Source organism: Solanum verrucosum, unplaced genomic scaffold (assembly GCF_900185275.1).
Source record: "Solanum verrucosum unplaced genomic scaffold, falcon-dt-bn FXZP01000151.1, whole genome shotgun sequence".
Classification (NCBI taxonomy): Eukaryota; Viridiplantae; Streptophyta; class Magnoliopsida; order Solanales; family Solanaceae; genus Solanum; species Solanum verrucosum.
This window is the reverse complement of record NW_026020202.1, coordinates 2,786,961-2,813,242: the sequence shown is the minus strand read 5'-3', so window position 1 is coordinate 2,813,242 and position 26,282 is coordinate 2,786,961. Positions and strand designations below refer to the sequence as shown.

Genomic DNA, 26,282 nt, shown 5'->3' with positions numbered 1-26,282 from the left:
AAAGATAACAACAATGTTAATTAGCAGACAGAATCTTAGAATCGGTCAGTTGCCCTGGCTTTAAAAGATGTAGGGTGACATGTTAAGGTAATGGAGAAGGCTTGACAGGAAGAGGAGGAAATGCAGATCAATTGTGAAATCCACTAGTACCAATGAAACCCGAAAACACAACCTCTTTTCGACCTCGAGTCTTAACAACAAGTGAACTCTTGCTTTAGGGCCTATCTCTTGTACTAAAGAAAAAGTATGATGATTCTTTAACATACAAACGGAAAAGAATCTCTTATGATTGTTTGGTGTGAGGTATAAGGTATAATTGTTCCAGGATAAAATGTAGGATTATTTTATACCATGTTTGGTTGAAGGTATTAGATAGTCATTGGATTAGTTATCCCATCATATTTTCCATAGTGATGGGATAAGTTATCTTAGTTAACTTGTTCCCAACCAAACGACCCCTTAGTCTCTATCCTTAATTGAATGAAGAAACATTGCTTAAACACACAGGGAAAGGAGGAAAGATTAAATCTTGTCAATTACTAATTCATTCATCAGTAATGTACCACATACACTATATTAATTACATCTTGACTACCAAAAGCTTGTTAAACCAACTACCTCAATATTCTTTCCACTATAGGCCATAACCCAAATTGGGAAAATTATTCATAATCCAAAAAAAATACAGAAACCCTTCAAATCTCTACTGTATTCAAGAACATAGCCCAAAACAATATTAAACTTCATCTATACATAAGAAAGAAATGAACAAACTTCAAATATATTTATCTGAGTGAACAAACTTTCATAGCCCAAAACAATATTAAACTTCATCGAAAGAAATGAACAAACTTCAAATATATTTATATGAGTGAACAAACTTTCAAGTAACAAATAGATAGAAAAGAAAGAGCGGAGCTAACCTGGAAATGGTTTGAAAATGGGAGTTGCGAAGCTGAAATTCTATCCATTTGCATACGGAAGAAACAGGCAGAAAAGTTGAGAATGGAAAGGAATAATTGGGCATCGTTAGAAGTAACCAAAGCCCAGCTAAAAGGTCAGGCCCATATACGGATGGCACAACATGTGCATAAATACCCAAAATTGGTGTCCCATCTATGTTATACATAAATAACCAAGTTTATAAATTTTTATGACACATTTCGAATTTCAAAATTCAAATAAATCTATTTTTTTATTATATATTTTTTATATATTTTTTAGATTGTTAATTATTGTGACTTATAGTACTTTTGACGCATTTTATAAATATATAAATTTCATTTAAAAAATAATTGATATCATGTGCGAATTCCCAATCAAACTTAAATTGATTGACTCTTGAAAAAAGAAATGTGTTGCATAAATTGAGATAGAGGAAAAATATAAGTTTAGCTACTTTTCAAATAACTTTCACATGCGTAATCAAACTGCAACATTTCACTAAGGATGACAATAGGACGGGTGTAGGGCAAACTCACTTAAAGCTCAACCCTGCTCAAATAGCAGAATTTTTTATTTTTGCATCCCATACACCTCCTGCACTTTGAGAAGGAGACAGTAGTATTGTGTGTTACTTTGTTGATATGTAAAAAAAAAATTTGTTAATGTGAACATTTGAAAATTATTTTTATTATTATTAAAAACATTAGTGTGAATATTTTAATATTAACTTATTATTATAATTTGTGATTGAGTTGTTGTATTCACGAGCAGGTCAACAAGATTACTGCTGGACAGGTGAAAGATTTGTTGCAATAGGCTTAAATCTCTTTAACAAAAGCGAGATATTTGTGCCTCAGCCTGAAGATAATTTATGTTCTTCTCAACTATAATTTGTAATCTGTAATTTTACAAACAATTTTAAGGAGAATCAATGGCTACAATTGAAAAATTCGCGAATGTCAAGATGAGAGATCTTACCAAGTCATTTCGATTCAATGGTAATCACTTCAAGAAGTGGAATGGTAAAGTACTTCTCTACTTAATTTTTTTCAATGTTTCTATGCTTAACTGAGAAGAATCCTAATAAAGTTGACAACATCTCCATCCATGAATGATGATGAACTTATTTATCTTCAAGAAAAAGTAGAAAAGTCCGATTGTGAAAATGTCAGTATTATATTATTAATTGTTTATCTAATTTTATGATTATTATAATAAAACTTACTCTAGTACAAAGAAATTTTGAAAAGCATTGCAGTGTAAGTATGTTATTGAAGAATCAAGAGCGAAAAAATATTTTGCTAACCCATTTGTGTTTCAAATGATGGACAAAAAATTAATGGTAGATCAAGCTCAAGACTTTATAATGTATGTTGGAGAGCTCAAATCCGAAGAGATCAGAATTGGAGAGAATATTATTGTTTGTAGCATAGTAGATAAACTTCCACCTTCTTGGAGGGAATTTCAAAAAACTATGCGCCACAAACAAAAGGAAATTTCTCTTGAGACGTTGATAATGAAAATCTGCATGGAAGAAGAGGTTAGGGGCCAAGATGACTTTTACAATTAGAAGCGAGCAACATCACAGTAAAGATAAATTTAATTAATTCAAATAATGATACTCTTGATTCTCGCAAAAATATTTCTATGAAGCCTAAGAAGAAAATTTTAAAGAAAAATGATGGTAGACCTCACAAAAAAAAAAAATAGTAAAAATAACCAAACACAAAATCAACAAGTTTAAAATAAGGGAATGTGCTTTGGATGTGACAAAAATGGTCATATTGCTCAATTTTGCGAATTTTAGAATTATGGCCCTACACCTCATGCAAACGTTACTGAAAAGCATGATTGAAAATGTTAATGAATAGAGAGAGGACTAGCTCTGGTACAAATTGTCATGTTTGTTATGACAAAGATTGATTTGAAAAATATACTCCTTTTGAGAAGTCCAAAATCATCATGCTTGGTGATTTTTACACCACTTAAGTGCTTGGAAAGGGAGATGTCAAATTTTGTTTACCTATGGAAGGGTATTAAATGTGAAAGATGTACTTTATACTCCTTCCATGAGAAAAAAAAATCAATATCTAGTTTTCTTCTTACCAAAGCAGGCTTCAAACAAATTATAGAATCTGATCAATATGTAATTGTGAAAATGATATTTTTTGTGGGAAAGGAGTATGTTTGTGATGGGATGTTCAAGTTGAATATTGAAATGAATAAAGTTTCTACTTCTATTTACATGCTCTCTTCTACTAATTTTTTACATGCTCATTTTGTGTCATATTAATTATCATTATGTGAGAATCATGAGTAGTTTAAGATTAATCCCAGTGATTATTTATTTTTTTGAAAAGTGTGAGACTTGTCGTAAAGTCAAAATCACTAAAAGGTCTCATTTTCAAGTTAAAAGAAAAATAGCTTTACTATAATTGATTGACAATGATATTTGTGAACTTGGAGAAATTATAACTAGTAGAGAAAATAGATATTTTATCACTTTCATTAATGATTTTTCTAAATTTACATATGTTTACCGAATAAAAATAAAAGTGATGTTCTTGGAATTTTTGAATTTTTAAAGTTTATTTCCAAAGGTTGAAAATCGATTTAGAAGAAAAATAATAAGAACTAGATATGATATATGCCGTGAATAAAAATTAAAATGAGTTTAATTCCTTTGTTAGATCGTTGGAAATGATTCATGAAACTACTCCTCCTTATTCTCCTTCTTCTAATTGTGTAACGGAAAGGAAAAATAAAATTTTAATTAATTTGACTAATGTCATGCTTATTGAGTCAAATGCACTTTTAAATTTGTGAGGTAAAACTATTTTGACAGCTTATTGTGTGTTAAATTACATGCCTAAAAAAAAGACTAAATTGATACCTTTTGAGTTGTGGAAAGATCACTAGTCAAATTTGAAATATCTAAGAGTTTGGAGCTATGTAGCCTTTGTGGGGCTAATTGATCCCAAAATTACAAATGGAATAAAAAAATTACTTGTACTTTCCTTGATTATGTTTTAAATAATACAACCTATAGATTTTTTAATCTTGAAGATAATATTATAATAACATCACGTGATGCTATTTCTCATGAAAATAAATTCTCTTTTGATTCTAAAAATAGTGAGAGTCAACGGATTGAAAACAATATTTTATCACTACTTAATTCTTCTACTTCTATTTTGAAAAATAATGAAAATGATGATTTTGAGTTAATAAGAAGTAAAAGAGGTAGAAAAAGATTTTGGTCCACCTCCAAAGTTTTTTTTTTTTTTAAAAAAAAAAAGGAATATGATCACCAGGAAAATGGAGTATGATAATTACATCCATCTTACTAGTCCTCAGCATTTCAAAAACTAATTTCTGTAATACATGTTACAAGTCCCATCCAAAAAACTGAAGCTTATTATTAATGCCTGTTTTTACAAGTTACCCCCAGTATCTGGTTCTTACTGTGCTTGCATGAAGCCATAAAGCCATCTTTCAGAACTTTGACATTCAACAACAAACTGAATCATTGATCTTCAAGGGGGAACAAAGTGATCCAACTTCTTCATTTATGTCAAGGTGCCTCAAGCAGTAACCATTGTATTCATCTCGGCAAGTGATCCAACTTCTTCATTTATGTCAAGGTGCCTCAAGCAGTAACCATTGTATTCATCTCGGCAAGATAACGACTATAAGTTTGGTGATCAGTAGTGCTCTTGAACCTAGGAATGAAGTCTGAGAAAAATCTTAGAACTGCAGCCAGGTGTTGCGAGTCATTAGAAGCATAAGCTGCCTCAAGAAACAATGAAGGCTGAACAGTATTCACCTGAATAACATCCACTTAATGTCAGAATCCTCAGTCAAACAAGAAATTTTTTCTCAAGTTTGTCTTGAGTGCAATCAACAACAACTGAAGATAAAACCCAACTCCTCACATTCTCTCAGATAAAGGAATGCCAGACACCAAGTTATATGGCACATTATTGCAATACTGTAATCAAGAGATGTTAAAGTACAGTTGAAGCTATCAGGCAGGTTTAGGCCTAATCTCAACTCATGTCCAACAATGGAATCCAGTTAAAGCATGAAAATGAAACCTTCAGATTTTCACACATCTAAACTTAGCGCACTGATATAAAAGTGGTCAACTCAAGGTTTTTTCCTTTGCTTTTTTTCCTGACAGTAAGGTTTTCAAATATCGGATCCAGGGAAAGTTTAAGAATACCTTAGTTTTCCTGGCAAAACGTAAAGCTTCAAGATAATATCCATCTTGAACAAGTAGCAAGACATAGTCATGGTGCAATGCAAGTTCTCTGAGCATATCTAGGCCCAACTTCCTTGTTTGAAAATTATGCCTGCCTGATGCTAGTAATTGCATTGCAACTTCTTTTGAGGGCTCAATTATCTGAAACACAATGAACACAAGTTTAGGGCTCATATTAGGTGTTTGTCGAGGAAATAAACAGCACTCTTGTTGTTGTTGTAGCACTCTTGGTACTTATGCTATAATAATTAGCTAACCTTATTCATGATGAACAATCCAAGTTCTGCATAATTTTCGTTCCGTGCTAGCAGTTGTATCATCAATACATAAATATTCAGAGGCACTTTCAACCTTTCCAGGTTAGCACTGAAAGAATGGATACAGGATCTATAAGATACATAAAGGACAGTTCATGCATCAAAAGTAAAAAACATGTCAGAAAGAAGAGCAGGCAAAAAAAATTCCCTTTTACAAGATGTGTGAACATGGTAAAACTGAAGCAGTTCAGACTGATGAGGATTTAGTTATAGAAAAGGTGAGTCCTATATTTAAGGAGAGCTTTGGATGGGTTTGAACAGTTTGATGGAAATGTTTTCTGAATTAAGTTTTTAGGAACAAATAGAATTGGATCTTTTAATCAAACTAAAAACTAATTGGCAACTATTTAGTTTTAAAACTATCAATCAAACATGCACATTATTAGTTCATCCAGATCATGCTAACTGTTGATAACAATAGTCCTGAAGTAACAAGCATTAGACTAGTAAATTTGTAATATAAAACAGCATAAAAAAGAAAATAAGAAGAAAAAAAATTAGTAACTCCTCCTTTAAACAAACTCGTAAAATGGTATAAACTATTAAACGCATAATAATATGACACAAAGTAGGTAAAATTTAAAAAGGAAAAATAACTTACGGGAGGGGGGAATAACATGTAAAAACTTGTGACCTACTGTTGAGATAAGTTTGGTGTGGTTTGGTTTTGGTTAGACTCAAAACAAAAACAACCTTCCGTTGAGAAAATCTTGTATATTTCTTTTAGGGTCAAAAAATGGATATTTACAGACGAACTGCCTTGTATAATTAATAACAGCTGAAGTACTGCTCCTATATACGTTGATATAACATTCAATGTTTTTTTCTAAATGTGATTAGATAGTGATGGCACTACGGGAATTACCTATTTATGAGATAGCTCGGAGAGAAATTGTATACCTGCGTAGGAACTCAACAATGATTGCAACCAAGTAAGAAGAATCCCCAGCCATTTCCTCCTCTACAGGAGCAAACACAAAGCTGCACAGATCATCTGGAGATATTGCAGCAGAAGTTACGAGAGACTCCTGCTGTTCATCAGTCCTTAGGGAAGTGCTACCTGATCCAGGAGCTTGAGGTCGTACAACAGAAGGCTGAGCTTCATCACCAGATACATCTGTCCCAATCAAGTTACCTCCATTTTGTTCACTACTAGATAAATCGACATTTATAGATTTGCCTCTATTTTTTGCAAAACTAACATTGTCTTCAGACTCTGAAGTAACGGAAGACGATTTGACAATAGACTTGTCATGCGTGCCACTACCACTTTCTTGTTTTGGTGACTTCTCAGAGGTATCTGCTTGACTGATGGATTCATCAATAGCACTATTAACATTAGAACCACTGGTTGAACTTCTCTCCACTTTTGATCCCATATGATGTTTTCCAGTTTTTATTGAAAGAGAGAAACAGTTGACTAGGACATCTATCGCCCTTGCAACCATGGGCACAGGCCGTCGTTCGAGAATAATTGTCCGAGCCATTGCCAAACACAACTGTTTAGCCTGAAACAGACAATGTCAGATGGTGAAAATATTAACTCACTGCATAATATTCAACGAAGACATTTTTGGACAGGCATTGATTGGTAGTTTGGTACAACAGTACCCAATTAATGTCTCATTGGGGTCAATCAGTCAAGGTGAAACTGCTTCTATTCTAACAAATAAATTAGGGCAAACTGCCCAATATTTTTTGTAATAACTCAACATGTTCACGCACCAAACAGAGAAAATTACATTTCTACATGAGCAAGCAGCATCTGCATTAAAGAAAGCAGACCTTATTTGCTTCTAATTTCCTCCTCTGCAAAAATTCGAGGACTGTTTGCACTTCTGAGCTGCTAGAAGAAATGGCCTGCAAAAGATCAAGGTAATAGTAACTAAGACAGTAACTTCCAAATCATGATATTTACTAGCAATCAGAATCTTACCTCCAGATCTAAATGGATCTTCCACAAAACTCCATTGGCAATATCACATATAAGGTCTGGAACGAGGAATAGCCACTCATCTGCATAAATGACTGTTTCACCATGATTTGAGTCCTTTCCCTCCAGACCTTCAACATTTTGACCCATCAATTGAGAGGCTGCAGCATTTGCTCTAGAAAAACCTCTAACCAATAATGGAAGTGGAGCAGATACAGGCACTTGAGAATCTGCAAATATATCATATATGATAACCACCTTCGCATCCACTTGGTGAACAAGCAGTACATTGTCGACTACACTGACAGCTATCTTGGTGGAATAAACTGGCAAAGAACCCTGGAAGTACATTTTAGTAGTCATCAGAGAAGAAAAGTTATTTCAGACAAATATCAAATAAAAATTGGTATCTGCCAGTGCAAATGCAAGCAGAGTAGAGCCCGTTTGGATTGGCTTAAAAAAGTAGCTTTTAAGTCAAAAATAAAAAGTCAAACTTAAATGACTTTTAAGACTATAAATAAAAAGTAGGGGGAGGCCTACTTTTGGGTTAACTTATTTTAAGTCATTTTAAACTTATTTAAGCTATTTTTAACCTTGTCAAACACTTCTTAACTTATTTTAAGTTATTTTTTATATATTGTCAAACACTTCCAGAAGTCAAAAACTGAGTTAAAAGTAGGTTTGACCAACTTTTAAGTCCATCCAAACACCCTCTAAGTACCACATAAAATCCTCCAAAAGTATAACTTTAAGATTTCATTAAGTTGATGCATTTATTTTCCCACAAGTTGTAGGAGGAAACAACTTTTTTGTAATACAAACTCAAACAATCAAACGGCAGACCAATTTATGTTTTAAGGACAAGAAGATCCATTTAGAAGTAAGAGTAACCAAACACAAGGCAACATATCCATTAGACAAAACCCAAAAAACAAAAGAGGAAGAAAATAGAATGTCATATGAATATCCGATACACCATATTCCTCTCCGAAGTTTAACAAAAGATATCTCTTCTTTCACTTAGTCATAAAAGACATTCTGATGCCCTTGAACACCCGAATATCGTTCACTCCTAAGAACTAACTCAGCACTAGTAAAAAATCAATGCTACCAAACGCTACCAATCCTATTTTGAGATTGGTAAGAAACTGTGCTAGTTGACATGTTAAGGAATTGGATTTGGTTCTTCAGTAGTTCTTCATCAGAAACGCTACCAATCCTATTTTGAGACGATGTTTAATATCTGGTTCTTGCATATGTCAGTTATGTTTGTTAATCATCAAAACTTCATATTGTTAGCCTAACACATAACTCTCTTCTAATGGCTCTCCCTAGCTCATAGCTCTCTAGATCCTGGCTCAACAAAATACTTTATCATGTGTTCAAGTGTTCAATTGGAACAAACCATAGTTCATGTGTGTAAATGAAATTTGTTGGCAAGTGTAAGGCGATGTCAATGGATTAAGTCTTCATAAAATGATGTGAGGAGATTTGGACTTTTCTACTTGCCAATGTTGCGAGTTTTCTCTAGATATTAAATACCGTAGAATATGTCATCTCTTCCATAGTTCATAGAATACAAGATGTTTGCCCCACATTCCTTAACAACCACCTTCATGATGGCCCATTTTGTTTGGGTCTTTTATCCCCCTCCCATTACATGTAATGATCTTAATATCCATTAACTACTATTTTCCTTGATTCTTGTTCTATTGGATCGGATGAATGACTCTTGCGTTTGGAACAAATAGGGTTGTCCCCTGTCCTAACTCTCCCCCTTCTTTTCTCCCCTTCCCTTTGTCCCAAAACCTCTTCCTGTACACCACTGGTGAACCCACATTGTTTTGGGCCACTGGGACTTGGCAGGAACCATTAGTGATGCCTCCAATGTACTTAGGAGGTTGGTTTGCGAGACCATTTATGTGTTGGGAGGATCGTTTCTTATTTTGTGCGGTAGCAATTTATAAAGCACACGCTGAAACAGGTGAAATCAAAGGGCATTAGAAGCCTATGGAGAAAGCTCTTTGAATTTAGAGTCTTCCCGGAGCTTTCATCCACCTTTCTCTCCCCCAATTAAACTGATCTACCTCGTTTTCCAGAATGATCCAAGCTTTAGGATTGACTCTCACAGAAGTCTTCCATCTTAACCCCACCTCCCCACCCCGCTCTCCTTCCTTCCCCTCAATCCCTCCTTAACCTCCTCCCTTTTAATACCGATTCAATTTTGTTCCTTTAAACCATTTCATTTTTGGGTATTGAGTGAACTGATTCATACTACCAAACCCGATTTCCTTATCACAGGATGTTGTAGTCCTTTGTGGTTGAAAATTGACTCCACCTATTTAACTTTACTAACACCTTCCCTTCTGCAAGAAGCAGAAAACTGTTCTTTAGTTTTTCAAAACAAATGCCACCTAAATTATACTTTGCTGGAAAAATAATTCCAAGGAAAATTGCAGGAAATTTTTCAGAAAGTCTAAAAAATTTTGCAATTCACTGGTCTGAATCGACGCGAAAAATAGTTTTAAATTAGAATATAGCCACAAAAAATTTAGTTTCAAGTTTTTTTCTTACTTTTTTCTCTTTTTCCATTCACACTTCTTTCTTTTTATTTTTCTTATTTTTACTCTAAAGAATGAAAGAAAAAAATGAAATAAGAATTAGAAACTCAAATAATAGAAATAAAAGAAGTCGAAAAATAATTCATGTGTGAAAAAAACCAAATATATGCCTGAACTTTGCTAGAAGGATCCTATACCTACATAGATTTTTTGAAAATTAATAATCAAAAAACTAAATTTAAAATTAACTTTTTCACTTCCGTTAGATGAAAAGGGTATATGTGAGTCACTTTTGGAACGGTAGGGGTATATGTGAGTCACTTTTGGAATGGCAGGGGTATATGTAAGTCACTTTTGTAATAAGGGGTATATCAGTCTATGTTGCTCGGACTCTTAAAAAATGATGCCACACCTGTGTCGGATTCTTAGAAATGCACTACTTTTGGAGAATCTGGCACGCACCCGCCGACATTTTTGAAGAGTTTGAGCAACATAGATATCATCTCTAAATGGCAAAATTGAGGGGTATGTCAGGTCCTTTTCCCATCTATCTTTATAGCCACATCTACTTCAAATTAATTTCAAAATCTCAAGAGTTAGGAATGCTATAATGTCCTTGCGTACAACTTGGACTATTAAAAAAAAATATGCATGTACCCTTGGTGTTGGTAAGAGCTTACCTGTTGTATCACGGCATCCCGATAAAATCTGTAACAATAGAGTTGCATTGCTATTTTATCAAGTTGCAGGCAGTAAATTCTACCATAACTGTGAATTAACAGGGAAACATGTCACAATTAAGATGAAAAATCTACTTAACAGAAAGATTATGTGAAAGATCTCACTAACGAAAAGAGAACAGGATAAGCACTTACACTGTGACGATATAAATATCCTCTGCAGCAAGGACAGGCTTACTATTTGCCTCAGATTTTGCCATTGCCATGTCAAACCTTGGCAATCGGACTATTCCTACGGATGAAATCTATAAAACAGAATAAAAACTAATGTCAAGCTATCAAAATTGAAAGGATTTAGTGATGAATGCCTTGCATCAATCGAATTCTGAACATGAAGGATTGCAATTATTTTAGTCATGCAAGGCATAATAGGACAAAAAGATAAGCCGAATAAATGACAATCTCACTTCTAAAAACTTTTTCCAGCTACAGGGGCTTATCATAAAATCTGAATAACGAGAAATGATGATCCTTAAAGGTGAAGACAGACATGGATATTACTTCCTAGGAGAACAGATAAAGTTCCCTACCAGTGAAGATTTATATACTTCAGCTCCGAAGCTTTACCTTGAAACCCCCAATCATGAAAAAACTCAAAAACTAGGATGGTAAACTATTCAACCCCCAACAATATAGATCTTCCTAAAGATTATTAAGCCAACCAAAGGAATAAAATATCTGTTTAAGTTACTGTCTAGAGCCTTATTAGCCATTGCTGCATTGTATTTATCACATAACGGACCACAATCATGCTGATATACTGCAAAAGTGATGTTATGCATTTTTATACCAAGAAGGTAGAGATTCTAAAAAGAAAGACACGTAACACCAGAAATAAACCTGATATCCTGTAAGGTTCTTGCACTGCATTCCCGTGGCTAGAAGCACCAATCTACTTTCATGTGTATAGACATACCAGCTCACATTCAGTTTCTTAGTCTCTACCAATTGAAGTGATCTTATTCCAGAACTGCACGAGAATAACTCCAGTCCACTGCAGTTGAGGATCTAGATCAGATATGCATGCCAATCATTTTGAATGGGTTCAAAAATAAGCTTTACTAAATTAATGGCAATGCTTGTTTGGGATCGAAACGTAGTAATTATTGTTATATTATTGAATGACAATGCATACATGATATAAAGGCGTGATATATGATATAATGGCAATGCTCATACCAAGTAACCAAGAAAATTTGATATCCATAAGCACAAAGGAAAAGTTTCAAATTTTCCCCTTTACTATCCGAAATTGCTCAATCATTTGTTACACTTTGGTCCATTCATACCCTTGCCATTAGCAAATATCTCGTATTGGGTGGACCCTGCCTGTCCTAAATCTTCGAGAAAAAGGTGCAGATTTATCCCTCCACTTTTGACTTGACTTACAATTACCCGCAAGTAGGAGTAACATTAGTGGTCAATGTTGGGCCCCCAAAATTGAAATTGTCCACGCACTAGATGTTAAGCACGGGGCATGAGGTGGGGTGTTAAAGAATGACAAAGTCCCACATTGGTGGTTAATGAGATGAGTGGACTTCTTACAAGGCTTGAGCAATCCTCCTCCCTTTGGCTAGCTTTTGGGGTGTGAGTTAGGCCCAAGACCTAATTTAACAAAACTCATCCCCAAACCTCAATCAGAAGTTGGAAATTTGAATTGTATCGAAGAACATTGAAGAACTTGAGTTGAGTTTTGAAAATTCAAATCTGAATTTTGTTGATTGGAAGTATTTGGGTGTGATTGAAACTAGTTCTGCATGGATAAGGGAACTTGAATCTGAAGTTTAAGCATAATTGGAGTTGATTGGAGTACTTGGGGTTCGAAAATTATTTCACCATTAATGAACTTGAAGTTCTTGAGGTGGGTTTTGGATTTTAAAATGGAGCTAGAATTGAGTGGAAAACTCTTGATATTGATTGAGGATACCATAATCCAAAGTTTCAGAGTGTTTGAAGTTGATTTGAGCAAATTTGGATCAGATTTGAGGTGATTTGCAGACAAAAATATGAGCTGGAAACGTAGAATCGTGTACCAAATCATTTAGCCGGAAATTTTCATGGACGTGGACAGATCAGAACTCAGAACTTCAGCCCAATTTCGTCTAGACATTTTACTCAAGACCAAGGCATTTTCGTCTAGACATTTCAAAAAGGCATAATACATATATTGGACCTTAAACTTGGCTTCAAATTTTAACTTTGACCTCCAACTTTCATAGTGCACAAACAGGCACTTTAACTATCCAACCTTTTCATAAATAAACACGCGTGTCTTACCTGGCAAAACGCGTGATGTGCACGTATTTTGCGCGAGTTAGGAGTAATTTTTGAGGCCCACAACAGTAAAAAAATGCTGAAATGACAACTCTACCCTTAATTTATTTTATTTTATTTTTAGTTCTAAAATGGACGTGTAAAGTATTTAATTAGTTGGCAGCCATTGAGTGGCTCACTAATACACGTGGAAGCGTTTGCATTTCACGCTCTTTGGCTCCAAAAATCGCGTGTTTATTTATTAAAAGGTTGGATAGTTAAAGTGCCTGTTTGTGCACTATGAAAGTTGGAGGTCAAAGTTGAAATTTGAAACCAAGTTTAGGGTCCAATATATGTATTATGCCTTTCAAAAATGTCTCCACGTTTTTTGCCTGCACCAGAAAATTTTAGCATTGCATTTTTGATGTTTTAGGTGGATTTTTGGGTCCAAGCTGCTATTTTTCATTCCTTTTCAATTGTTTTGGATTTCCTAAGCTAGATTACGCTTAGTAATAGTCCTACTAAGTATTTTCTAGTTATTTGTGTCTGTATTTTTCTTTTCGTGCCAATTGTTTCGTGCTTTTCTCTTTTATTTTCATAGTATGCTTTTGGTTCCTAGTCCATTTGTTTTCTTGTCCGTTCATTTGAACATAACTTCCAGTCCGAACCGATAATTGAATGTCTACTTGGAGTTCTTTGCAAATCTTGGTTGTGTAAGAGAAATTTGGATAGCCTTGTGTAAAAAATGCTCGAGTGGTGAGTGCAATTGAGCGAGGTTGCAAAGGCCATTGACTTATTAGTGTGAATCCGAGGATTGAATGTCATTGTGAGGATAAACTAAAAATCGATTAGGAACTCTTATTGCTAAACGTTTGTTCATTTCACAGTAAAACTACGGAGGACGGTCAAGGTTCAACTTCTATGAGTGAACCTATTTGGAATGATATTGTGAATTGCATCAAGTCAATTAAAGATGAACAAGTATGATGGACGCTGAGATGCAATGACTAAAATAAAGTTGTGCCACTAGTACACCTAGAGTGTATGTTATGCCAAATTAAGGGAAGCCTAGTGCTACAAGCTACAATACACCTTACTACTACCATGGGTCACCTAGTGGTATGTAAGGTAACTTGACTACACCTCAATCTTGTACATATGCTAGTGGTGCTTCAAGTGTACCTAGTACCCCTAAGCCTTCATAGGTGGAAAGTGTACCGAAGAATGAAAATGTGACTCAAACAGCTACAAGAAGCTATACAAGTGTGTTTGACTCTCTAGCTATGCTTGAGAAGGAAATTGAAACCAGTGGAAGTGAAAAGAATAGCAAGTCTTTGGAGGTACCTTGCCTTGAATTCACTGGTGAAGTGCCATGTCTTGAAGAATGGTGATAAGAATGAAGAATCTTCTGTTGATGTCCATGATGATGTTTCTTGGGATAGTACTTCTTTGGTAGGAACCGTACATGATCAAGCGTTGGTTGAAAGAAAAGATATGTTGGTAAGAAGAGTTGTGATTGATTCCTTGGTGGAAGTGGATGATTCTCAAAGAGATAATCTCTTCTACACTAGATGTATGGTTTTCAATAGGATGTACACTACAGTAGTTAATGGAGCAAGTTGTGATAATTTTTTAATGAGTGCTACCTTGGTGAAGGAGTTAAAAGTTGAAGACCCAAACATCCTCGGCGATGTAGGTTATAATGGTTGCACGATTGTGGAGAATTGAAAGTGAACAAAGTGGTGAGGATTCCTTTCACTATTGAGCGTTATGAAGATGAAGTTGAATGTGGGGTTGTGCAACTACATGCTAGTCATATCATCCTTGGGAGATCTTGTTTGTTTGATAGGAAAGTAGTGCATAAAGAAAGGGAGAATCACCATTTGATTGGAAAGATAAGACGATTACTCTTGAATCGTGGAACCCAATGAAGTCTTGAATGAACAATTGAGTCTCAATTACAATGAAAAGTGTTAGAATAGAAATAAGTATTTCCTACTTAGAATAGGAATAGGAATAAGAATAGGAATCCTAGTTGGAAAAGAATTCCAATATAGTGTCTATAAATAGGGTCTCAATGTAACTATTTAGATACACAATTCAATAATATTTTTCTCATATATTTCTCACATGGTATCAGAGCATTGGTGAGAACAAACAAGTCACCATATGTCTATGTCAATTTTCGGTGACTGTTGGGTCTGATTTTGTTATTCTTTTTTCTGCGATATATAAAGTCAGCCCCCGGTAAAGGACTACTCTTTGAGGATCAAGGCCATGATCATATCATTGGATATACAGACGCTGATTGGGCAGGATCACCGTCTGACAGACGTTCGACATCCGGATATTGTGTTTTAGTAGGAGGTAATTTGGTGTCGTGGAAGAGTAAGAAACAGAATGTGGTTGCTCAATCTAGTGCAGAATCAGAATATCGAGCAATGGCGACAGCAACTTGTGAGCTAGTTTGGATCAAACAGTTGCTGGGAGAACTAAAATTTGGCAAAATTGATCAGATGGAACTTGTGTGTGATAATCAAGCGGCTCTTCATATCGCTTCAAATCCAGTGTTTCATTAAAGGACTAAGCACATTGAGATTGACTGTCACTTTGTCAAAGATACTCTCGGGAGATATTGTTATGAAATTTGTGAAGTCAAATGATCAGCTTGCAGATATCTTCACCAAGTCCCTCACATGTCCTCGTATTAATTACATCTGTAACAAGCTAGGTACATATGATTTGTATGCACCAACTTGAGGGGGAGTGTTAGAATAGAAATAAGTATTTCCTACTTAGAATAGGAATAGGAATAGGAATAAGAATAGGAATCGTAGTTGGAAAAGAATTCCAATGTAGTGTCTATAAATAGGGTCTCAATGTAACTATTTAGATACACAATTCAATAATATTTTTCTCATATATTTCTCACAAAAAGAATGCCTTGAGAAAGAGAAAAGGATGAGTGACAAAAGATTGAGAAAAGTGAGGGTGAGCAAGGTGACAACTATAGAGTGGAAAAAGGAAAGGAAGTGTGAAGTGAAGTGAGTTGTCACAATAAAAGAGTGAAGAGGTTGAAAAGAGAATGAGGGAAAAGAAAGAAGAATTTTTTTTTAAGTGAACTCTTGTGTAAATTTGTTTCTTGTGTAGTAACTCTTGGAAGGGAACACCAAAGGAAGCCGTCAAGTGAAGAGAACTACCATCTTTGAAGAAATCATTGAATAGACATCTTATGATATTAAGACTTTGTTACAAATCTAAATCATTCATAATTCAAACCTACTAAGTGGTTGTGAAGTTTAAAAAAAAAAAAGCAATCGCACTTAATGTTAAGAATTGAATAATATCAAGATTCAAACCTAAAAAAAAGAAGCAAACTTAGGCCTCATTTGTTTCCATTAAAATTAAGACGTCTGAATCTGAATTAGCATCTGAATATTAAGATGTGCATTAAGATCTAGATGCCTAGATCTAATTACACATCTGAATATTAAGATGTGGTCTTCGTATTTGAACAATGAATGATTAAGACTATTTGTTTTCAATATCTGAATATGCATATGAAATTAAACATTATATCAATAAAATATAATAAATTTTTCATTTCATAAAAAGATTTACTTTTTGATTAAAGAAATAATATTTTAAATGTTTATATTTGATTAAAAAATTAAATTATATGATATGCAAATAAAAATTATATATCCGTATAAAATTATTATAACATGATTTTTTTAAGAATTCAACATATATATCGTTTCATAAAAAAAATTATCCAACTAATTAAATAATAAAGAAGGTTTCAGATTATCAACGCCTAACATATATTCTAGCTAATTTTTTTTTTTTTTTTTTTTTTTTTTTGATAATCGAGAAATCCGTCTGTGACCCGCCCTTTGGACCAATCGCAGCCTTCTAAACTCGGTGGATAATGGGCCCGCCCCTCTACCCTTCTCCACTTAAATACCGGGCTTCGCTTTGCATGGTGTGGGGCTTGAACCTGTGACCTAAGCCACAAATCCTCCACCTTTTGCCACTTGAGCTAGGCCTTGGGGGCTATATTCTAGCTAATTATAAAAATTAAAGAATTCTTTTTTTTTTCAATGACCTTAATCCATAGCGTCATCCACGCTTTTTTGTACTGTCAATTTCACAAAATATACTAACAATTGTACTATATAATGGTTCTTCCCATCCAAGGTCATCTAATTTTTCCATTTATCCTTCAAATTCAGGTGCACTATTTTTGTTAATTAATAACTCTAAAGTAGTACTCATCTTCTCGTCAATTTCCAATTGAAACAAGAGATTTTTCTTTTCATCCCAAAACATTTCTTTTAGTCGAAATGCTTTCATCCTTCAAATTCAGGTGCACTATTTTTGTTAATTAATAACTCTAAAGAAATACTCATCTTCTCATCAATTTCAAATTGAGACAAAGAGATTTTTCTTTTCATCCCAAAACTTTTCTTTCAGTCGAAATTGAAGATTGGGATGTAGAATTATTAAGACCTCCATATTTTTTGTCACTTAACTTCATCAGGTGTATCTATATGTATAATGTATAATAGTAGATATATAAGAGACACCATGACAAGGATAAGTACAACTTGGACTCCGACCATGAACTCTTGTTGCACTAGAACTTTCAAACAGTTTTGTACACAAATCTTGAAAGGATAGAAGTGAAGTGTTCTTGATAAACATCACTACACCCCAAAAAATTGTTAATATAAGAAAAATACTTGTAAAGATTATGAAAACTAACCAATTCAAAGAGAAAAAATTGATGTTTGATTGAGAAAAGAGAGGAAGAAAATTTGTAGCGAGAGCGAACAAAGTCGCGCAAAGAGAGAAAAGCGAGAGTGATGATTTTAAACTGCATTAAATAAGTCTGAACGGTATTAAGACTCTCCTACAAATCTGATTCGTTCAAATCTTTTTAGATCCATTAAGAGGTTTCTTAAAAAAAAAAACAAATGCACTTAATAGGCTGAATCTGAATATTAAGATTCAGACCTTAAAACCAAACACACTTAATGGGCTGAATTTAAATGATTAAGTATCATACCTCCATTAAGTGCAAACAAATTAGGCCTTAATGATTGAAACCTGAATGATTAAGAATAAGTTTATTAAGTGCAAACAAATAAGGCCTAACGCTTCTTGCCTAAATGGTTTTAACTTGTTTCTCTCTGGAAATGCTAGAATATGGCCAAAATGGGTGCATGGAGGCTAGTAGAGAATTTTCATCTGAAGGCACCTTAAACAAATGTTTGAATTCTACTTTCATTGACTTAATACATAAGAAGACGGTAGCAGCTGAGGTGAAAATTTTCAGACCTATCAACCTACTGGGAAGTGTACATAAAATCATAGCAAAGCTATTATCGAAAGGCGTAAACAGATTATTAGTAAGCTGATTTCACCAAATCAGAATGTATACTAGGTAGACAGATTACTGATGCGGCCATGGTCGCCAATGAAGCTGTGGACATTATATTTGAAAACGTAGAAGAGAGGGGTAGCATGTAAACTAGATCTAGAAAAGGCATATGATCATGTCAACTGATCTTGTCTGCATGATACTTAAAACTGATGAAGTAAAATGTGGATCGGATGAATCAGAAACTGCATCTCTACAGACAGATCTTCAATTTTGATAAACTGTCACCCTCAAAGCTTTTTCAAGTCTCAAAGAGGACCGAGACTAGGTGATCCTTTATCAAACTACCTTTTTGTTCGGGTAATGGAGATTCTCAGCATGATATTGAGAAGGGCAGAAAATGTGGGCTGCTTAAGGACTTGAGATCAGCAGAAAGGTGGGGGGAATGGTTGTAAATCATATCTGAATGTTGAATTGTTGATGATATTCTTCTCTTCTGTGAGGCAGAAAATGATCAATTTCTTTATCTGAGAGGGTTCTGCTAAGTTGAAGATTAAACTATCTAAAAGTAGTAAATTTAGCATTAATTGTGATGACTGTATTGAGTAGTTGGCAAATATTTTAGGTGTAGAGTGGAAAAATTCCCTACAGTTTATTTAAGGTTGCCACTGAGGTGAAAAAGAAAGACAAAATTATTTCATAATTGATAGGGGTTCTAGATAGATATATAAATAAAGTAACTCCATCGAAGAAGCAATATCTTTCCTTTGGAGGTAAGACTCATCCTCATTAATAGTGTATTGAATGGATTGCCTCCTCGGCAAACTTGATCAATTTCCTGCGGTTCAAGCTGGTGAAGATCATATATGGTGGGAGGGCAACTCCAAAGGCATTTTTAAGGTCAATGCTGCCTGTAAAATTATGAGCCAGTCCAACCATCAGATAGCAAACTGGCCATGGAAACAGATTTGGAGGATAAAAGTTCCTCACAAGGTATCAATTTTTGTATGGTTACTAGCAAAGGAGGCCACTTTAACAGTGGCCAACTTGATGAGCAGCGGTATGACACTGTGCTCAAGATGCTTCCTGTGTAAAGAAACAGCTGAGATAGTCAACCATTTATTTCTGCATTGTCCATACACAGCTCATTTGTGGAGAATCATCCTAAACCTTAAGGGTATAACATGGACAATTCCAGGCAAGATAACAGAGGCTCTTAGTAGCTGCGAGGGAACATATTCACATGCTAAGGATAGGAGTAGATGGAGAATTGTCCTAGCTTGTATCTAGTGGACAATTTGGAAGGAGAGGAATCCCAGATGTTTTGAGATTACTCTAATGATACTGTGTCTATCATAGATGTTCTAGATTCTTTATAGCTAGAGAGGGAAGACACTAGAGCTCTATTGTAAATATGGTTTCAGTACTAGCCAAGTACTGTTTTGATCCCTGATATGATACAAAGTGACTGATTTTAAAAAAAAAATGTATGTCGTAGTGGAAAAGAGACTGAATTCCACAAGAAGTTAATTTCTCAGGGAAAGGAATGCCAGTAAGAGGAAGTTTCACTTGGTCAAATGGCAAGTGATTATAAATGATAAGAAGGATGGAAGATTGGGAGTGAGGACTTTAAAGTTGCATAATAAGAGCTTGTTATTTAAATGATTATAGATATATAGTAGGGGTGGTGATGAAATTCGGAAGAAGGTACTGGATGCTATCTATGATAACATGGATAGTTGGCGAATGGAGACATAATTCTTCATTATTAAAGTCCAGTAGGGGTCTGGAAAGGCATTAGTGTGTTGTGGGATGAATTTCTACTGAACACTAAATTAGAGGTCAGGGATGGGGCGAGATAAGGTTTTGGACTGATTCTTGGATTGGAGATGAAAGCTTAATGATCAAATATTCAGATATGTTCAGTTGTTCTATGAGGAAAGATGGTCAAATCGACTTCTATTCAAGTTCCAGGTAGTAGTTAACTTTGAGAAGATATCTGATGACGGGGAAATGGAAGACTTTTGTCAGTTACTTCAACAGTTGGAATCAATATCAATTGATCAAAATAAAGTGAATAGTTTGGTTCGAGTTAACAGCAGGGAAAAGAGGGTTTTAGCCTTTTAGGTAAGGAATTGCTACAGCTTATTACTGCAGCAGGGTGGCTCTGGTGTACTAAATTGTCCTTGGAAGGTGATTTGGAAGACAAAACCTTGCCCTAGGTTAAGGTAGCCTACTTTGGATTAGATTGCAACCAAGGAGACATGTTTAACTCAAAACAATCTGCAGTGAAGAGGTTTTTCAGTAAGCAACAGATGTCATTTTTTGTTTTTTTTTTTTAATTGATGCAAGAGAGGTCATCTCTGTAAGAAAAGATCAAAAAACTATGGAGTATTTACTACTTCATTGCAGGTTTCCTAGACAATGCTAGGAGTTCTTTCTAACAATGCTGGCATATCATGGGTTATGCCTCAGAAGATCCAATACTAATTGGAAAGCTGGCAAGGCAAAAAAGTCTCAAGAAGCATGAAGCAGCTATGGAAATTCCCATTTGTATATTCTGGACCAAATGGAAGAAATAATTCTTTCTATGAAGGGAAGAGAATTTGTGTCTGTAGAATCAAGAACAAATGTTTGCATAATTTTTGTATTTGGTGTAAAAGTAGTACATTAGAATGTATGGATCAATATCTGGACTTTTTGTATCTGTTGGGAGGGCACATGTAGCTTAGTCTGCTGTTTGGGAGGTACTTGAGTCCTGTTTTGTTTCTATACCAGTTTGGTACCTTATTAATAAACATTACCTTATAAAAAGAAAACAAAATTGTAGCCCTTACAGAAACCATGTGGATTAAATATATAACGGAACATATGAAAATGTTATTGAAGATATGGAAAACAGACATTCCGAATTTTCTTGTAAAAAAGAATTTTTGATGGAAATAATTTTTTGGTCACCATGAGTATAAAACAGAGCAACTTTTCCAGCATCATCTTTTGCAGGTTTTATTGTGTTTTTTTTTTTGATGACCGTGGTGTCCCGGCTAGCTTTCGCACACCTCGACTAATTCCATGGAATACCTGCCACCTCCGACCAGAAACAGGTACCAAGTAACTCTGTCCACCAAGGCTAGGACAGATGGGAAGAATCACCTAGTATTTTTTGTCTCCACCGAGTTTCGAACCTGCGACCTCAGGGTTCAGGTCTTATTGTTACTAATACAAAATTATCCTTTACTGACAAAAAAAAACACTATAAAGCAGAGTTCACAACAACAGGCAGTTTAGTTTGGATTCTGAAACTGAAATTAGATAGCTAATTGTTGCCTCATTAAACAATTGTTAGCTGTTTTCTGATGTAACCAAAAGCTAGTTCTGATTACAAAAATGACTAAAAATTCAGAAACAGTTACACAAATAAGGTAATATATCCAATCCAGACACGCCAATATATCAAATAGATTATAAAGATCTATCCTAGTGAGGGAATTAATTCTAAAGTCAGTTGTACAGATTTTAAAAAGACACAAAAAGTAGCTTTAAGTTACTGATGAAAAATCCACTTATTCTTTTGGTAGGTTAACATTTAAGAACCATGAAGTAATCAAATAGTTATGGAAGCCGATGCAGACAAGAAACTTAAGAGAGAACTATTTGTGCTATATACCTGGTCTTCACAAAGACAATATCGCACATCGGTGAATCTGTCCAAAAGAATCCAAGAATCCTTTCTGACTCAGACCTGCACTTGAAACTAAAAGTATCCCCACTCTCTCTGTTCTGGATTTGAACCTCATGATGGGATCGTTGTACAGCCAGAAGTTTTAAATCTAAAGAAAATCGAATGGACAAAACTGGACCTTCGCCTATTTGATCAGAGGATGGAGTCACATTTGGATTAAATGGAGTTGTTTTCCAACAGAAAACCTGCAAACGGAGTGACCACCATTTAGTTCACCGGTAATAGCAAGCAAAAATATCCTGCGGTATCATTTGTCAAAACATCAATGTAGACCATGTGTGACTGAGTTCATCTTTCTCGCCTAGCATTTTACCTGATCAGATGTGGGAACAATAAGCTGTTTCGTGCCATCATCATAGAAAATATTTCTTGCGCCTGAGATTTTGCATCTTAAAGGTGGATGCTGAATATACACATGTGATAGAGCCCCAGAACTACCAAAACCAGAAGGCTGAGAAGAAGATGCTTGTGCTGACATGTTTCACTTCCCCCTATGTAGAACTACTGACCTGAGGAACACCTAACCTATGCCAAACTGCAAATGATTAAATAAATATAACTGTCCAACGAGCTATATGCTAACACATTATAATTAAATGAACAATAATATTATCCTTCAAAAACGAAAAATGTCATACCTTTTCATGCTTGATTCAACTTTCAACAACAGCTGCTTATCACTCTAACTTGCATATATATACTATTCAAACCTTTCTTCTTATCTGTTAAATAAACAGGAAAATCAGGCAAGCAAAGGGATGACATGGCACATATTTAGGCAACTTTTCTAACTCAAACATGACGGTGAGTTTATCATACCACACTTTTCATGCAGTTGCTCAATTCAAGGAATTCTTTTAAACACATATCACGTTCTACTTCTGGAACCTTTGCTGCAACACAACTTCCATACACTTTCGCCTGTAAGAGAAGTAGAAATAAGCTGTTAAAAGATCCTCATGTTTTCAGTATTTCTCAATCTCTGACACAAGGGATATGGAAAAAAACAAACAAACAAACAAACAGGATCAGATAGGTGGCGGGTCTAATATTTCACCCCCACTCATTACAAAGCATATATATATGATGATATAAAACCTTTTGCCTAAAAGATCAATCAAACATTAAGGGACACATAAAGTTTACCTCTTTAGCTATATGTATCAATTTTTTGGGGAAAAGGACAACAAATGGAAAGAAAGGATATCAAACGAACCATCAAATCTTTACAACTTTTTACTTGAGTTATATGTGTGAAATTTAAGGGAAAAACAAACAATAAAAAGAATGAAGGGATACCCGTATAGGACAAACCTGAGCTGAACAATTCAACAATACTTTCTTGAAAATTGAAGTAGAAGCAGCAACAGTTGGGTTCTTCTCTTTCATTATCTCATGCCTGAAATGACACTTTCCGATCGTCAACGAAACAGTAACTCAAACTATTCAAAAAATGTCCAAATCACAAAGAAATTCACCTAAATCATCGAAAATTAGCTAAAGGCGCTGAGCATCTGAACCGAAACTAGCAATAATTTTTTCTGCAAATTTCCCAAGTGATTGAAGGTCTACCCAACAGTTTTCGCCCCGAAATCAAGTTGGACTACAATTTGGCCCAATAACTCATGTTTAGGTTATGGGAAATTTTCATAAATAGCACTATCTATGGCCTAAACAACCCCCTTTAAACATGATTTTAGTTTTCATTTTGGCACTCCATTTCAATTATGTTTTATTTTAACTCTCTAATGCTTTTTTTTAATGTATCATTTAAACACAAAAAATATCATTCAATATAAATTATTCATGTGTTAATAATATTTTAAAAAAGTATGAAACATCTAATTAAATAACATGTGTTTTATTTTTTCACATCATCTGGCCTTAACCAAAAATACTCGCTTACTAATTTTTTAACTCAACTTCAATATATGAAAAAAAAAATCATCTTCGATATAGCTAGAAGAACATCTAGCTCATTGTTGATAACACTATTAGAAAAAACATGGAAATCTTCTTACGAAACTAACAGTCCATCACTTTTCAAAGTGCAAAAGTGTCATTGAAGAATATACATAATATTTTGTTTACAATGGTATATAAAAATGGACTGAAGGGTTTAACTAGAACAAAATTGAGATGAAGTGTCAAAATGAAAAATGGCAAAAAGTTAGTGGGGGTGTTCATGTATTTCACCTTTCCAAAAACTAGCAACATAAAGAAAAGGTTTAAGTCATCTACGACCCCTTAAAGTTGTCCGCATAATTCACTTGGTCACTCCAACGAGGACATGTACCTATTGAACACCTCTACCTTCCCGAATTTGAACCATTTAAACATTTTTTTAGAATAAGCTAAAAGTAAAAAATGTGTAAAATACACTCGTGATGATATGTCAATTTGACTAATTAAATAATGACATGAGTTATTTTTTAATCCAAAATATTATTTAAAAATTATATTATAAAGTAAAGAAAAAGGAAATTATTTTAAAGTAAAAAAATGAGAAAAACTGTAACTTAAACCACCCCTCACTTCCCCTACTATCCATTGAAGCAGAAAACTCACCTTTCCTTCTACAGTGCCACCCCCTTCATGGCAACCCTCCCTCTCCCTTTACAATGTCATCTCCAACACGACAAATCTTCCTCTCCATCAGTCGATTTTTTAACTATAACTTTCTTCTTCGTCCCGTTTTAGGTAGAGAAAGATGAAAAAAACTCGCCGAAAAATTAATGAGTTCCGATTGCCATTGTCGGAATAAATGGAGTTATCTCAGAATTCTTTTATGTTTCATAACCGATTAACTTTTTTGGATGAAGAACGTCCTTACATTTTGTCAATATACATCAATTTAAAGTCAAAACAACAAATTCAGGAAAATAAAAAAGCTTCAATAAAAATTTGAGCAAAGCAAATAATGAATTGAAAAATCCTCAAATAAATTCACACAACTGGACATCAATTTAACACCAAATTACTATATTAACAGCAAAGAGAAAAACTTCAAACTAAAAGCCTTCTAAAAATTAACATGATGAAAATGATGGTGATAACGGTGGAATGGTGGTGATGTCAATCCTAATATGAATGACAATAACAATGGAGGCAAAAGAACTGAAGTATCCGAAGAAAATAAGATGAAGAAGAAGGGTGTGCAGCGACGGCGGCAATGGTGAACTAGTGGTGGTGTGGAGGAAGGAATGACAAAGAAGAAAGAATATTTTTTTCTGAGAAAATAGTCAATTGAGCCCCCAACCTATTTGTGAACTCTCAACTACACACTTATACTTCACAGGGATCTTATTACACTCTTAGACTATTTTGAAGTGGAATAAATAACCCCTTAAGTGTTGAGTAGGTACAAAGAGTGTATTTCACTCTCTTTGAGAGAGTGAGAAACAATAAACATGTAAAAAGTTTATTATATTTCTGTAATAATTAAATAGTTTATATATTTTTTCTATTTATTTATTTCTTAAAAAAAATTGTCTCCCCTTTAATGGAGACAATTACTTTTCTTTCACCCACTTCCATGGTGAAGAAGAAACAATAATCTTGACACTTCCATCTCCAACGGATTGATGATGCCGGCGACATGAAGAAGATAATCGAAAGAGAATAGGAAGCCAAAGAACAAAGAAGATGAATTTATTGGCAATTTTTTAATCTCTTCTTTTTTCCAATTTTCTTTATGATTTACCTCACTTTTCATATATATAAATCAATCTTCCGAGTTATCCAAAACAAACATTAGATCTGTAATTTTACTACACATAATTTACAATCAGAAAAAGAAATAAAATAAATTCAATTCTCTGTTCATCTTCGATAGAAATGTTGATTTTTTTCTTAACCCACTAGATCAATTTGTCTTTCCAACAATACTTATTAACGATTTCGTTCAAATTTATCATTAGAAAAAAATTCTTGATAAGAATTTTCAAAAAAATTATCCTCTTTTGCATTTTTAGCTATCACTAGAAGAAGTTTTGGATTGTCTTAATGGTGAAAAATAATGGAGGTAATGAAAAGAATAAGAATGAGAAAGAAAGTAAATAAAAAATAAATTTAAATAGAAAATACACATGTTAAACATGTGTTGGTGCGTGTGTTTCACTTCACACAATAAATCTGGGTG

General features: G+C 34.3%; 1 protein-coding gene across 1 annotated transcript; it reads right to left on the bottom strand.

Moving 5' to 3' along the window:
- Positions 1–4,237: 4,237 nt before the first annotated feature.
- On the bottom strand, positions 4,238–23,721 carry LOC125830073 (uncharacterized). Its single transcript, XM_049509295.1, has 16 exons — positions 23,620–23,721; positions 23,456–23,540; positions 22,961–23,062; positions 22,780–22,863; positions 22,455–22,676; positions 22,067–22,326; positions 11,601–11,754; positions 10,896–11,005; positions 10,701–10,788; positions 7,463–7,798; positions 7,312–7,386; positions 6,427–7,034; positions 5,467–5,575; positions 5,171–5,350; positions 4,590–4,771; positions 4,238–4,524 (listed from the first exon to the last, which is right to left on the bottom strand). The coding sequence occupies exons 5-15, from the start codon at positions 22,617–22,619 to the stop codon at positions 4,595–4,597; spliced, it is 2,262 nt and encodes a 753-aa protein (XP_049365252.1). The 5' UTR covers positions 22,620–22,676; positions 22,780–22,863; positions 22,961–23,062; positions 23,456–23,540; positions 23,620–23,721; the 3' UTR covers positions 4,238–4,524; positions 4,590–4,594.
- Positions 23,722–26,282: the final 2,561 nt, after the last annotated feature.

Excerpts from the sequence above, each read along its gene's own strand:
- LOC125830073 (XM_049509295.1), bottom strand. The coding sequence starts at position 22,619 with ATGTCAGCACAAGCATCTTCTTCTCAGCCTTCTGGTTTTGGTAGTTCT. Across the intron at positions 7,799-10,700 it reads GGGATGCCGTGATACAACAG|GGTTCTTTGCCAGTTTATTC; the intron begins GTAAGCTCTTAC and ends ATGTACTTCCAG. Across the intron at positions 4,772-5,170 it reads GTTTTGCCAGGAAAACTAAG|GTGAATACTGTTCAGCCTTC; the intron begins GTATTCTTAAAC and ends GATGTTATTCAG.